Source organism: Lampetra planeri, chromosome 44 (assembly GCF_965212315.1).
Source record: "Lampetra planeri chromosome 44, kcLamPlan1.2.h2, whole genome shotgun sequence".
NCBI classification, from domain to species: domain Eukaryota; kingdom Metazoa; phylum Chordata; class Hyperoartia; order Petromyzontiformes; family Petromyzontidae; genus Lampetra; species Lampetra planeri.
In genome coordinates, this window is record NC_136150.1 from 4807630 (window position 1) to 4823485 (window position 15856).

Genomic DNA, 15856 nt, shown 5'->3' on the forward strand with positions numbered 1-15856 from the left:
TAAGCACGCGGCGGGACGTTCCCCGGCTTCCTATTGGTCAAGAGCCGCTCAGCTCAGCAGCCAATCAGAAGAGTGTAGGGGGGCGGGAACTCGCTTGTGCGGTCTAGCAAATCAAATCACCACCACCATCACCATCATCATCGCCAGTACTCCCAACATCGTTGCGTTGTTCCCGCAGCGTTCGTGTGGCTCCTCTGGCCGGTCTCTGTTGGGGAGGTGAGGGGAGGTGAGGGGTTCTCGGCTCGCCACCGATGGCCAACTCGCTCGTGCGCGCCGCTCTGAGGAGCTCGGCGCTGAGAGACGCGGCGGCAGGGCCCGCCAAGGTGAGTCGTGTTACCGTGGCCGTGACAGATTCATCATCATCATCACTACCATCCACTCATCACCATCACTACCATCCACTCATCATCATCACTACCATCCACTCATCACCATCACCACCACCACCATCACCTCCCACTCATGACAACCACCACCAGCACCTCCCACTCATCACCATCACTACCATCATCACCACCATCACCTCCCACTCATCACCATCACTACCATCACCACCACCATCACCTCCCACTCATCACCATCACTACCATCACTATCACCACCATCACCATTACCTACCACTCATCATCATCACCTACCACTCATCACCATCACCACCACCACCATCACCTCCCACTCATCACAACCACCACCAGCACCTCCCACTCATCACCATCACTACCATCACCACCACCACCATCACCTCCCACTCATCACCACCATCACCTCCCACTCATCACCATCACTACCAGTACCATCACCATCGCCACCCACTCATCACCATCACTACCATCACCATCATCACCACCACCACCATCACCTCCCACTCATCACCACCATCACTACCACCACCATCACTACCATCACCACCATCACCACCCACAGCTCACACTGGAACCGTAATCCTACGATGACATTTTCCTCACGGTGTCGACGCTTTCAATTGTAATTTAAAAATAACTCTGAATACGTAGCGCGTGCTGTTTGTTGCTGACCGCAAGGCGTTTTGAGCCTGAATTAAACTAGTTAAAACGACCGTGATGAAAATTAAAACTAGTGTAGGGGCCAAATGGAACGACATCCAACAGATGGAGATGGAGCGATGAATTCGTGTCGTGTTGTAGCGGCAGGAGGTGACGGATTGGGGAGGCCTTCATCCAGCAGTGGATTGACCCTGGCTAATGTCGATTAGAACGTAGACTGACCTTGGTGCAATGCCACACGAGCTAGTGGCATTGCCCCTTGCGGCTTGAGGTTGTTTGCAAGACTCGCTTTGGGAATCTCGCGTGCATACGAATGATGAACTTCTTTCGCACCGTACGTAGCCTACACAGCAACATCAAGATCCCCCGTGTAGCCTTAACAGACTGTTGGGGCAAGTGCTGTTAGGGGCCGGCCATAAATGACGTCATGCACCTAGGGGGGGGGGCGGGGGCAGACATTTGTGACGATGTGTGACAAGGGGAGGGGGGTTTGAGAAATGTGACGTCACATCAAAATGCGCAACTTTAAATAAACATAGACAACACGCTCTACTTAATTAAATATACTTTTTGATAAATGTTTTCTCCGTCAACAGAGTGCAGCGCCACGTTAAAGACGCACTACAATGACAATAGTTTAAAGCGATTTGAAGCATGTTTTTTTTGGGGGGGGGCAGAGCTTTGTGACGTCATATTTGAAGGGGGGCTGACTTTTTGTGACGCCGCGTGACGACGGGGTGGGGGGTCAAAAATCGTCCAAAATCGCGTGACGTCATTTATGGACGGCCCCTTAGCGATCGCCTATGAAGGCCGGAATAGCACACGAGGGGGTGGGTGGTCACGCACCACGCCCGACCGCCTTTGTCTCCCCCCAGTGGCGATGTTTTTACGCACCACACCAGGTACTCGTTTAAGGCGACCTCGGTGGAGGCCCAGGACCGGTTCAGATAAATCGTCACTGAGCCTCTTAGGTTTTTTGAGTTAAAGTCACGCCGGTAAAAAAATAATAATAATAAAATAATAATAATAATAAATGCAAATAAATCAATTAAATCACGACGTTTCGGAGGCAACACAAGACTCCGTCTTCAGGTGGGACCGTCACAGCCAAATTTACTGAAGAGTATGAATCCTTGCAGTCACGAAAGCTTCAAATCTAGAATCGTCACTGATGTTGGCCGTGAGCGGGAATCGAACTTGGGTCGCAGCAACATCGCCCCACCCCCTCAATCATCATCATAATCGATGATGATGGTCACCGTTCAGTGGCGGTACTCGGGCGGTGAGGACCCCACCGGGTGACATAATCAGAGGGGGTGACATCAAAATGACTGTACAATTATTGTGCAGTGTCTTCTTGGTTCTTTCGGTAAAGTCACGTAGAAGTGAGAATTATTTTATTATGTTTTATTTTTGTATTTTATTATTTCCCTTCTACGTGACTTTACCGAAAGAACCAAGAAGATGAATTCCTGCAGTCACGAAAGCTTTAAATCGATATTGTGCAGTGTTTAAGCAGAATTTTTGTTATTAAAAATCCCCAGCTTACATGTATTGTATCAATATACCTACCAGGCTAAAACTCTGCGATGCTAATTGACTTTTTGGTCCTTCTAATGCGCTCCGGTCAGAGCCGTCGTTGTTACCCAACTGCAGTGACGCTTCGAGTCACGTGGTCTCGTCTGCACGCGCCACAAACACGCGCTGTTGTGTTTTTATCGTCGCTGATTTTGTCAAAATTTCTGGTGTTTTAGCTACAATGTTGTGGTAATTAGTATTTGTGAACCTATAGCAACAACTTTTTTGAGAATGAAGTAGTAATTAAAGGAAATATTGTAATTTAAAGGTGTAATAAAATTTTGCTAGTTGTTTACGTCACTACTATTGCCATTACTCTTTGGTTCTTTTCGGTTAAGTCACGTCTAAAAATAAAATAATAAATCAAAATAAAACAACACATTACGACGTTTCGATTGCAACACAAGCAATCATCATCAGGCATAAAGGAAATAGCAACAAAAATCTAACTAGAAAACTATAGACCGACATACAAGCAGACAGACATCACAACGGCACACATAGAGAGGAGTATACAGGCACACGAAAATTAAATAACCTAGTAAAATATTGAAATGTGATGTAATACAACACAGAGAGTCGGTTAACACACAATTAACGCATGGCCTGGTTGACTACGTGTTTCAAAATTTGCTAAGTTAGAATTTTAAGTGTGAGCAACAAATATCTAACTAGAAAACTATAGACAGACATACAAGCAGACAGACATCACAACGGCACACAGAGAGAGGACACAAATCGGCTGTGTGAGTAACAAAAATTTAACTAGAAAACTATAGACAGACATACAAGCAGACAGACATCACAACGGCACACAGAGAGAGGACACAAATCGGCACAAAGAGATGGTCGTTTCTGTGACGGTCCCTTAAATATAGAGAGGAGGGGGAGGGGACGGGGGGAGGGAGAGGGCGGGGAAAATCAGCATATCAATGAGTGCACGCCAACGTACTCCCATTGTAAGTGAGATGATAGACACGGCACGGGAGGCAAACCTGAAAATTAGGACAAACGCGGTACGGGAGGCAAGCCTGAAAATTAGGAGACAAGCACACGAAAATTAAATAACCTAGCAAAATATCGAAATGTGATGTAATACAACACAGAGAGTCGGTTAACACACAATTAACGCATAGCCTGGTTTATTACGTGTTTCAATTGCCATTACATTCGGTGATATACAGGAATTACGATTTACGAGTAACACTAGTACAAAAAAACCTAACTAAGGATTCTATATGGTCTGGTGCGGGCGGAGGTCCATGGCGGGTGGTGACACCATGAGTTACCGCACTGGGTGACACTAACCCTAGTGACGCCACTGTCACCGTTGTTTCGGGTGAACCCTGTAAGCAGCTCGGCGGACATCCCCTTCGTCCGTGCACAGCAGTGGCAACAAAACAATGTTCCAATCGGGGAAAGCGCGAGGGAGACCACCGCTTCGGTGCATCGTTTTGAGCAAGAAATCGCTGTCCACACACGATCGCCGTTGGTTGATGTTGTTTATTGTTGTTGCAGTTGCTGCTGGCTGGAGCCTCGTCGCAGAGATGCAGCGTCAGCTCTGTCGTGAGTCTTGGCACTCGTGACCACGGCCCATCTCCGTGACTTAATTGACCTGTGACCTCTCCACGACCTCTGCCCGTTTTCCCCAGAATGTTGACCACCGAATTCTTTGACCACATTTCTGGCCATCCCAGGTTCGTGACCCCTGACTGCAGAATTTAAGACCGGCGCCCCGAATTGCATGACCCCTAGATGGCCAGGTGGCTCTGCAGCTGGGCAAGCGGCTCGCAATCGGAAGATTTTGAGTTCAAACCCTGATTGGGGGTGGGTGGGGGTGACTCAGGCCATCATCCCCTGCAGGGTCGGTAAAATCTCCACAGACTACAGCTCCGTCCCACACTTTGTGTGTTGCCTAATAACCGCTCCAGTCAGCCATGCAGAAAATATCCGGTCAACCCTCAATTATCCGGGGTAATTAATGGAAGAGATGGACCGGATAAAAACTAAAACACGTATCGTGCAAAACGTGTCCATTGGCACGTAGTCCGACGTTTCGCGGCACTCTCTGGGCACTGCCATGCGGCACAGCCTGAGAGCACGCAACCCCGAAAGCCTACGAGGGCAGTGTCCAGCGTCGACGACGATTGGCGTTTACCCACGTCGAGTGGGGGGCGGGGGGGGCGACGACCTGGAACGCGTCGCCCCCCGCCCCAACTCGACGACGTGTTTGCGGTCACGTGAGTGACTCTAACCCCTCGGCGAGTTTAGGAGCGGAGCATGCTACGCCGAGCGCGCGGTTAACCCACAAGCCAAGATCGCCCGCCCGCCCGCACGCCCGCCCGCCCGGGGAAAACCGAGAGCTGACTGGCAATCTCGGAGGGCACAAACGCACCGTTAATTCGCTAACACGATGTAACGCAATTGCTTTGTTTTCATTGGCTAACGTATAGGGCAGCCATGGCGCTGCTATAACCTCGCGGCTTTTGGTTGGGCAATAATTATCATGTCCCTTTATTTACCGAAGAAAGCCTTGCCGAGTCTCGTGACTCGTCTTCAAGAGGGGCCCTCCCTACATTGGAATGTTCGGCCAAATCCATTCATGAGCGTTTGGTTTCTTGCGAGCGTTTGGTTTCGTGCGGGAGAAGATGTTTTTTTCGGAAAGTCACGTAGGTAAAAATAAATATTAAAAATAAATAATAGAAATAATAATAGAAATAAAATAATAAATCACGACGTTTCGGGCGCAACGCAAGCGTCCGTCATCAGGTGGGACAACCACAGCAAGAAACAATTACTATTATTTCTATTATTTTTATTTATTTTTACCGACGTGACTTTACCGAAAAAACCGAAGAGTATGAATCCTTGCAGTCACGAAAGCTTCAAATCTAGAACATGGAGTAAACCCACCAAGCTGTATGGGAGGGGGTGACATTTAAAGCTTCACAGATGGATTTAAGAATACACTGCTGTGTTGCCACCTTGCAGCATAAACCCACAACACCTGGTATTCCCAGGCGAGTGGCGTGGTTGACATGGGCCCTGGCGCAAAACCTGAAATGCCGGGTGCCCCCTGTTCAATTTCCTATGCAGCCTGCAAATCTGGGCCCCTCCAGCGCAGTTACGCCACCTGCAGACTCGATAGCCACGCCACTGTCTCCCATCCAAGTATGAACCAGGCTCAAACCTGCTTAGCTTCGGAGATCTAGCGAGGTCGGGCACGTTCGGGGTTATGCGGTCACAGACCCCGAGCTAAATAAAACAGTGCCATAATATTGGTCGCGAAAGCCGACGTGTTAAAATATTTCCACGCAGGCCAACACTCCGGTCTAAATCTCACCACCGTGTGTGACGCTTTCACCAACTGATTTAATTTGTGAATTAAACCTTAGATTGCTAAGTAATTAATAGATTAACAATGATTGTGTGATCAGGGCTTAATTTCGGCTGGTTGTGTTTGGGTCAGCGACCCAGAAAAATATTTCCTTTGATTCTGTTCGGGCTGTGACTACTTAGTCACATGCCATTGAATCCAGTCTACCAGTGACCCGGAAAATATCCAGCAAGACAATTAAGCCCTGCGTGCAACGAATGCGGTTTTGATTTTCACAATAATCACTTTGACCCTCTCCCCCCTCCCGTTTTCAATGCAGTCGCGATCAAAGATGGTGAGTGAGCGAGTGAGCATGTGAGCGAGTGAGCATGCGAGCGAGCGAACACACCGCCACTAACCCATACACCCGCGCGAGCCAATTTACGGTCAATGTTTCGGGCCTCTGCGTTGGCAGCTGTGGATTTTTGTTGGGCGAAATCAAATGTATTGCGCGCCTGCTCTGGTGACTGCGCCGAGACCGTCAACTGGCCGCGCTATCTAACGATTTGAAGAATGCGGCTTCACGTTCAGCGTTCGGGAGCCTACGGTGGGCGGCCACGCTTGTGTTGAGGGTGAGACCAGACCCACAAGAAAAATGGGAACAATGGGCTCGTTGAGCATTTGAGACGTTACCTTGCGGCTCTGCGAGGAGGCTGGATGGCTCGGGTGGCCAGAGGCAGTGAGCCGACACCGCTGAATTGAGTTTGAGCTGGCCGACCAAGATTAAACCGGGTTCTCGGGTACAGCCGGTTGAGGTCTTAGCCCGGTCACCGGTGACTTGCGCAATGCATTTCCCCGTCAAAGATATTTTGAAGTTAAGGAGAAGCACCCCCCACCCTGGATTTGAAGAGTCTTCACAGCTCAAACGAATGTTGTATCGGCGTTGATCTCCATTGCTGGCCCGGCACCAATTTATGGGGAGACGAGTGTATATTGAGCTTCTTTGGCGCCGTACGTAGCCAACCGTGCTAATTTGAGGTGTGGGGGAAAGACAACAAACTAAACACGAAAATAAGTTTCAAAGAAATTAGTTTTCAATCTCGATTCAAAAGTGCATAGCTCCAGCGGCTTCCTAATATCGGAAAAGCATTCCAGACGGCCGCAGAAGCGCCATCCGAGTGCGCGCGATGCAGTGACCGGTCTTTGTTCGATGGCTAGCCAAAACCCGCTGCGAGGATGACCGCCAGAGAAATGTGGAGTTTCCACCACTAACTCGGTCGCCAATGGAAATTTGTCCCTTTGAGCAGGAGGACGGTTAACCTCGCTCATGCCGCCAACGCAGACTCCCGTGGTTGATAATGATATTCACAACAAGTGACATTTGTAATGTGCCATCTTGTCAAAGACCAACTCCAAGCTGCTTCGCGACAAGCCTGTAAGGCAACGTGGCATCATCAAAGCCGATCTTGCAACACTGAGCCATTTGTCACACATTTTGTTCTCACCAGCCTGTAACTCGTAGACCACACTTCAATCGTTTTACGTGCAGCGTTCAACCATTCATCGCAGTTCCTCTTCTCACAAACCGATCTCGCTTGTTTATAAATCCCTTACAACGGCGCAATGTGTGGCCCGGTTTAAAACCAGACGACAATCGGTGCGACCAGTCGTGCCGCATGTTACAATGCGTCGGTACGCTGTACGTTGAACTTCTTTCGCACCGTACATAGCCAACCGTGCTGATCGTTTGGCTCGGTTTAAAAGTGCATTGCTCCAGTGGCTTCCTAATATTGCCTTCTCATCAGCTGTTCAACATTTTACTTGTAAAAAAATCTCCTTGCACAAGAGCCGTGCCTTAAAACCAGACTGAGAAGGGCGTGACCAAATCGCGCCCGGATGTGACCATGTGACACGAGGCTCTCCTGCCCTTGACCACGGATGCCCTCCTTGGATCCGAGCCGGCTCTGGGTCGCAGAGACCGGCGCCGGGGGGACGTTGTGTGTGTGCCAGCCGGGGCCGGTGTCGCAAAAACTAAAAACAAATGTGCGCGACTTCGCGGGACACAGGGCTACAGCTTGTACTCCCCGAACCGCCACTGCATCCCCATGCTTTGAGTCGGCTCAAGGTGACATCCGTGGCTGGAACGATGAGTCCGTTAAGTCGATTGGCCAACCAAAGATTGGATTGTGACGTGGTCGATCTCTGGGGTCACTTTAATCATGGCAGCCACCCCCACATCCCGGCCCATGATGAAGCCAATGACGGCAAGCTCCGGCCATCACCTCCCGTCCAGCGGTACACACGGGTGCCGGGACAGTTTTCTCTCAAATGTTTCTGCGTTGTCCGATTAGTCGAGGAATCGAACCGAAAATCGGAGTAATCGATGACGGAAATAATCGGATCTCAGCTGCGGGTTACATCCCGACCGCTCGCCCTCCCTTGACCTCCTAACCCCGTTGACCTCTTGACCTGTGCAGCCCCCGCCAGCGCGGTACGGGGGGCGGCACACGGTCGCCATGATCGCCGGTGACGGCATCGGCCCCGAGCTCATGCTGCACGTCAAGGAGGTGTTCCGGTGAGTGGGAAGCGCAGCGATTATTGTTACAGCAACGTGGACGACGCCTCTAACCCCCGAGCGGGACCTCGTAACCGAGGTTCGAACCGCTCCCACATTAACTCCGTCGGCCTGTAACATAATGCGAGTGGGATTTGGCCACAACACCGTCACACCACTGCCAGCCACGATCCAATAAGAACACGACTTTACTCCAAACGTGTTGCTCTTAGAGACTTGCCCTGGATAAAACCGGCAGAGGAGATCAAACGGTTGCCCAAAACCTGGAAACTGCGCCGGTAGGACCCGTCTCTGTGTCCCGGCCTTGCCGGACTTGGGCACATCCTGCCTGGCAGAGTCACTAAGCGAGCCCCATGGTCTCGTCATTGGTTGGGGGTGGAGTCCTATCGTCACGGCCGAGGATGAACACATGATCATTCGTGATCACGATGCGTTACTCGATCCATGCAAAAGCTCGATTGTTCCCGACTTGTTAAGACTTGGTGAGAGACGTGTGGGCACACAGTGGTGGACGTCGTGGTGGTTGTTGTGTTATTGGCTTTTATTACGTCAATCGTGTTCTCTTGACTGGTGATGGGAACGGTGTCAGTGATGTGAGTAGCGATGGTGCCGTTTTCGGTGCTGGAGTCGGTTTTATTGTTTATGGCGACGACGATGACATGGCAGGTACGCCGGTGTGCCGGTCGACTTTGAGGAGGTGATCGTCAACTCGTCCTGCGTGGAGGAGAACGACATCCGTAACGCCATCACCGCCATCCGCCGCAACGGAGTCGCCCTCAAAGGTGCCGCCACCATCGCCGCCGACATCGCCAGAACTACCACCATCGTCACCACCACCGTCACCACCACCGTCACAACCCCCGTCACCACCACCGTCACCACCACCGTCACCACCACCGTCCCCGCTACCTTCACTGCCACCACCATCACCAGTACCATCATCGCCACCTCCGATACCATTCCTATTAATATGGCTATCACAGCCACCACCGCATCCGTCCCACTCATCACCGCCAATACCAAGTCTTGCACCACAGCCATCGACATCTTCACCGCCATTCGGCGCAACACCACCGACATCACCACCGACATCACCACCGACATCACCACCGACATCACCACCGACATCACCACCGACATCACCACCGACATCACCACCGACATCACCACCGACATCACCACCGACATCACCACCGACATCACCACCGACATCACCACCGACATCACCACCGGCATCACCACCGGCATCACCACCGACATCACCACCGACATCACCACCGGCATCACCACCGACATCACCACCGGCATCACCACCGACATCACCACCGGCATCACCACCGACATCACCACCGACATCACCACCGGCATCACCACCGGCATCACCACCGACATCACCACCGACATCACCACCGACATCACCACCGACATCACCACCGACATCACCACCGACATCACCACCGGCATCACCACCGACATCACCACCGGCATCACCACCGACATCACCACCGACATCACCACCGACATCACCACCGACATCACCACCGACATCACCACCGACATCACCACCGACATCACCACCGGCATCACCACCGGCATCACCACCGACATCACCACCGACATCACCACCGACATCACCACCGACATCACCACCGGCATCACCACCGACATCACCACCGACATCACCACCGACATCACCACCGACATCACCACCGACATCACCACCGACATCACCACCGGCATCACCACCGACATCACCACCGGCATCACCACCGACATCACCACCGACATCACCACCGCTATGGCCGTGGATGTCCTCCTCACCCCGTCCCCTTCCCCCTCATCTCCGCAGGAAACATCGAGACGAACCACAACCTGCCGTCGATCTACAAGTCACGCAACCTGCTCATTCGGTGAGCGCGACGGGGCAATCCACTGCTGGATGATGGCCTCGCAAAGCCGTCGCCATCTCTCGCCTCGATAGCGATGTTGATGATGATGGTGGTGGTGGTGGTGTTGTTGGTGTTGATATTGATGGTTGCATCATTGGTGGCTTTGTTCAAAGTGGTTTCGGTGTTTGAACGTGACGATGACGGTGATGCTGTTGATTAGATTTGTTCATGTTGGTGGTGATGTTGTTAATGTTGGTGGTTGATGTTGATGTCGATGTCGCCGTTGGTGTTGACAATGTTGACGGTGATGATGTCGCCGTTGGTGATGGTTGATGATTGTCGGCGGCGTTGGGTGCTGTCAGCACGAGCCTGGACCTCTATGCGAACGTGATCCTGTGCAAGAGCGTGCCCGGGGTGAACACGCGGCACCGCGACATCGACATCGTCATCATCCGCGAGAACACCGAGGGGGAGTACAGCAACCTGGAGCACGAGGTCAGAGCGCTCGCGCGCGCACACAAAGGTCCCCCACGTGTATCGCGCTGCGCCACGAACCCGGCGACCCGAGTTCGATTCCCGCTCGCGGCCACCGACAGCCGGTCGATGGATTATTATCGGACCCGGTCGTGGGCTTTCCCGCTCTCGCCTCGGCCTCAAATGAGTACCTGGAGTGGTGTGTAAACATCGCCACGAGGGAGACAAAGGTAGCCGGGTGTTTTGTGTGCCCTACTGGCCTTCAGAGGTGTTCGCTAATAGCACCTAACCTCAACAGTCGGTTTCGCCTATTCGGAGGATATTTGTATTTTTTGTACCGTCGCCCGACCTAACCCAAATGAGTACCTGGTGCGATGCGTAAACATCGCCACGCGGGAGACACCTCCGAGTAGCACGGTTAGTTAGGTACGGTGCAAAAGAAGCTCAACATACGTATATACACACATACAAAGGCGGCCGGGCGTGGTGCTGGCTACCCACCCCCTCGTGCGCTGTGCCGGCCTTCATAGGTGCTCGCTAACAGCACTTGCCCCGCTAGTCTGTTAAGGCTACACAGGGAGGGAGGGGGACACCTTTGTCTTTGTGTGTGCATCTTGTGCAGGGAGTGCCGGGTGTGGTGGAATGCCTCAAGATCATCACGCGCAAGACGTCTTTGCGCATCGCAGACTACGCGTTCAAGTACGCGCAGACGCACGGCCGCAAGAAGGTTACCGCTGTGCACAAGGCCAACATCATGTGAGTGGGAGCCCGACCACAACACCTCGTCACCACTGCCGGCCAGGAGCCAACCAGTTGGATGAGAGCCTCCCCAAGCCACTGCCATCCCACATGATGCTAACAATGATGCTAGTGATGCTAATGATGCTAATGATGCTAGTGATGCTAATGATGCTAATGATGTTAACGATGTTCATGACGATGTGTGTTTCCTCCCACACTCGGTGAAATTTGCAAACATCTTGATGTGTAGAGGACGCAGAGCTTGGGCAACTATTGGTGCCAGCTCAATGTCGGACTGCTGCCTCCCCAGCTCGCCTGTGGTTCCCCGCGCCTCTCCATTCGTCCTCTGTTAGAGAGCGAGCGAGAACGGCGCTGCGATGGCGCGTTACACGTTGTGTTGTTGTGTGTGTGCGCGCGTGCGTGCGTGTGCGCGCGTGTGTGCAGGTGTGCGTGCGTGTGCGGTAGTGTCACGGTTAGTGCGCTGTGCTGTGACGGGGCGTTACAAGTTGTGTGTGCGTGTGTGCGTGTGTGCATGCGTGTGTGGTAGTGTCACAGTTAGTGCGCTGTGCTGCGAACCCGACGACCCGAGTTAGATTCCCGCTCATGGCCAACACCAGCGACGTATATTTGAACTGGTCCTGGGCCTCCCCTAGGTCGACTCGGCCTCAAATGAGTACCTAGTGCGGTGTGTAAACATCGCCACTGGGGAGACAAAGGCGGCCGGGCGTGGTGCTGGCTCCTCTCACCCCCTCGTGTGCCGTGCCGGCCTTCATAGGTGCTCACTAACAGCACTTTACCCCAATAGTCTTAAGGCTATACGGGGGATCTTTGTCTTTGTGTGTTTAGGAAGCTGGGCGATGGGCTGTTCCTGCAGTGCTGTCGTGATGTCGCCAAGAACTACCCGGGCATCGAGTTTGAGAGCATGATCGTGGACAACACGACCATGCAGGTGAGAGGGCGCAGGTCAACCCGGGTTCACCATCCTAGAGGTCACCACCACAGAGATCTCGCGCGGCAGGGGGGGGTCATTGGTTGCTGCTTCCAAGTGCTGTCGGGCAGATGAAACGGCGCCGCAATTTCATTAGAGACAAATCTTATCTTAGGATCTGGTTGTTACGGTCTCGCTTGTAATGGTTCTCATCTCGTCGATAACCACATGGGGTGGGGGGGGGGATGTTGTGTGTGGGTTCGCTTCCTTCCCCTTGCCTCCAGCTGGTGTCGCAGGCCGGGCGACGTTCATGTGATGTTGACGCATAAATCACGAGCACCCGAGTCAAGAGCCGCATGGCTCACAGGGTTATACCTAATACATGCAACTGAAAACCACCATCATCATCATCATGGGCATCATCATCGTGGACAGCAGGGTAGCGGCACAGTGGTAACAACTTGTATCTCACAGCAACAAGGACCTGGGTTCGACTCCCGCGTCAGGCACCTGTTTGGCATGGGTTTCTTCCCCACAGCGGTCTCATTGAAAGCCACGGGGTGGTGGGGCTGCTGTTCTATGTGGGTTGTCTCTCTCTCCTTTCCCTCTGCAGCTGGTGTCCAGGCCGAACCAGTTCGACGTGATGGTGATGCCCAACCTGTACGGCAACATCGTGAGCAACGTGTGCGCGGGCCTTGTGGGTGGGCCCGGCCTCGTCGCTGGCGCCAACTACGGCGACGACTACGCCGTCTTCGAGACGGTGAGCGCCAGCGCGGCTCGGTGAAGACGCCCCCCCCCCCACCTCACCACCACGAGTAAGCGCCTGCGAATGTATCTGATTGGGAGCGGTGGCACAGTGGTTAGCGCGCTGCGACAGGAACCAGGCGAGCCGAGCGCGATTCCCGCTCGTGGACACCAACACGGGTGACGATGATCCGATCCGGTCCTGGACCTCCCCTAGGTCGACTCCGCCTCAAATGAGTTACCTGGTGTGGTGTGGAGTAGACTTTCAGCACTGGGGAGACGAAGGTGGCCGGGCGTGGTGCTGGCCACCCACCCCCTTGTGCGTGCCCCTTGCCATCTCTCATCGGTGCTACTCGCTAACAGTATTTGCCCTTCCGGTCTGTTAAGGCCACAGGGGGTAACCGTTGTTGTGTGTGAATGTGTGTGAATGTGTGTGAATGTGCGTGAATGTGCGCGCGTGTTCGCAGGCGACGCGCAACACGGGGAAGAGCATTGCAAGTCGCAACGTCGCCAACCCCACGGCCATGCTGATGGCCAGCTGCCTCATGCTGGAGCACCTCAAGTGAGCACTCATCATCATCACTGCCATCATCATCACCACCATCATTATCATCACCACCATCATCACCACCATCAATCATCATCACCACCACCATCATCAACACCACCATCATCACCACCACCATCATCAACACCGCCATCAACACCGCCATCAACACTGCCACGAAAAAAAAACGTCATCGCTAACATAATTGTCACTGTGACCATCATCAAGTACAGTGCCAAAGAAATTCAACATACATACATACTCACCACTGTCATCACTCTTATCACATCTATTCACCACAAACATCGCCATCATCCCCATACATTACCCATTCATCACCGAATCTCTGTCCTCCTTCCTCCGTCCGTCCCAGGTTGGGCAAATATGCCGAGCTGATCCGGAACGCGGTGCTCAACACCGTGAGCGAGTACAAGGTGCGTGGCCGTGGCGGCCGAGGGGAGTTGAACGTTGACAACAGTCTGATGAACTATGAGATCTCTTTTACCAGTGGCAAAATATAGTAGTAGTTTTTACCCTTTTAAACTGGTACAAAGCTGATAAAGGTGTCAGTTTTGTACCAGTTTAAAAGGGTAAAAACCTACTACTATAGTCTGATGAACGTCACTCTCGGCGGCAGGGCGGGCGAGTGAAGCGTGTCTCGAGTTCGCAGATGAGGTCACTTGAAGGGATCTCAGAAGTAGTTGTGTGATGTCTCCTTCCGCGGGCCGCTCGCTCACACGGGGGTGAGGCGTTGCTCTGCGAGCGTGCCGAATGTGGGCACCACCCCCGTCTCTTCACGGCGAGGGCAGAATTTATGTTTATATTTTTAAAAAGCACGAAAACGTCAGCAAGCGCTTTCTTTCGTCCAAAGCCAAACGTTATATTTGTTTGCTGCTCTTAATGAGCCTCTCGAGGCTTCGGTGCTTATGTCTTGCTTACAGCCATGCAGAGCCAGTGGTGGAAATGTCACATTCCTACAGTATCAGACAACCACTGTTGACTTCACAATGAGTGATACTTATTTTATTGACCCTGAAAGGATGGGCCTTCGTTAACCCAAACAGGATATGAACTCACCCATCTGCCTGGGGGGCCGCTCGCTCTATCTCTGAGCCGCACGGCCGTGATAACATTTTTTTATAAATATAAACCCTGGGAGCGAGAGGTGAGGGAGGGAAAAAATTAGAAGATTTTTTAAAAACGTGGTCGAGTCTGCGTGGTTTTGGCAACCCGAGTGACACTGCCGCTTTCCGCCGTCACAGATTCACACTCCGGACATCGGCGGGCAGGCGACCACGGTGGACATGGTGCAGTCGGTGATCAAGCAGGTGCAGCGCAACGACCTGCACCGCACGATGTAGTGCGCGGGGAGAGATGTGGGAGCAAACACGCACACGGGGCAGCAGGCCAGGTCGCACACAATACAAAGATCCTCCCTCACAGTATAAACATAATGGATTGTTGGGGCAAATGCTGATATTGAGCACCGATGAAAGCCAACGGCACAGTCGACCTAGGGCAAGGCCCGCGACCAGTTCATATATTCCTGGCAGACGCGGGTTGGGAGTGTAGCCTGCTAACCACTGCGACACAGATAAAGGCTTGCACATGCGCACTTGGGGTACACATGCGTACCTCCACTACAGCATACTCGCACAAGATACACACAGCACACTACACACTGCACACACAAGCAGATTTCCTCTGTCAATGCGTACACTCTGCCTCCATTTAGCCTTGGGACACAAAGGAGCATTTGTCTAAATCAGTCTGGCACACCCCTCCCTAACCCCACACAGCTTCATGTCTGCATCACCCCAACTGTCTCTCCTCCATCTTCCCCCACTCCCAATGCAGCTGGCTGTCCTATTCAAGGACTGTTTTGCATGAAACGTGGCTATAAGCTTTGACTGCAAGTCGTTAACCTTGCCGGGTTTTGAACCTCGCAACGCTTTTAAGGCCTGCGCCGTTCTGCACATGTAACCCCTATCAAGATTATGTAACTTAAAACAAATAAAAATCACTGCTCTGGACAATGGAAA

At 52.5% G+C, this 15856-nt stretch overlaps 1 protein-coding gene across 2 annotated transcripts; it reads left to right on the forward strand.

Annotated features, from left to right (window-relative positions):
- The first annotated feature begins 95 nt into the window (after positions 1-95).
- Positions 96-15856, forward strand: IDH3G (isocitrate dehydrogenase (NAD(+)) 3 non-catalytic subunit gamma). Of its 2 annotated transcripts, XM_078614490.1 has the most exons (13): positions 96-323; positions 4119-4166; positions 6257-6271; positions 8394-8491; positions 9158-9273; positions 10341-10401; positions 10743-10875; positions 11477-11610; positions 12442-12544; positions 13137-13283; positions 13735-13829; positions 14188-14248; positions 15077-15856. In XM_078614490.1, the coding sequence occupies exons 1-13, from the start codon at positions 252-254 to the stop codon at positions 15173-15175; spliced, it is 1182 nt and encodes a 393-aa protein (XP_078470616.1). In that variant the 5' UTR covers positions 96-251; the 3' UTR covers positions 15176-15856. The 2 variants fall into 2 exon arrangements, with proteins under 2 accessions (XP_078470616.1, XP_078470617.1); XM_078614491.1 differs by lacking the exon at positions 6257-6271.

Bases quoted from the DNA above. Each gene is read 5' to 3' on its own strand.
- IDH3G (XM_078614490.1), top strand. From the start codon at position 252: ATGGCCAACTCGCTCGTGCGCGCCGCTCTGAGGAGCTCGGCGCTGAGA. The intron at 10,876-11,476 runs GTCAGAGCGCTC...CATCTTGTGCAG, and splicing joins ACAGCAACCTGGAGCACGAG to GGAGTGCCGGGTGTGGTGGA. The intron at 13,284-13,734 runs GTGAGCGCCAGC...GCGTGTTCGCAG, and splicing joins ACTACGCCGTCTTCGAGACG to GCGACGCGCAACACGGGGAA.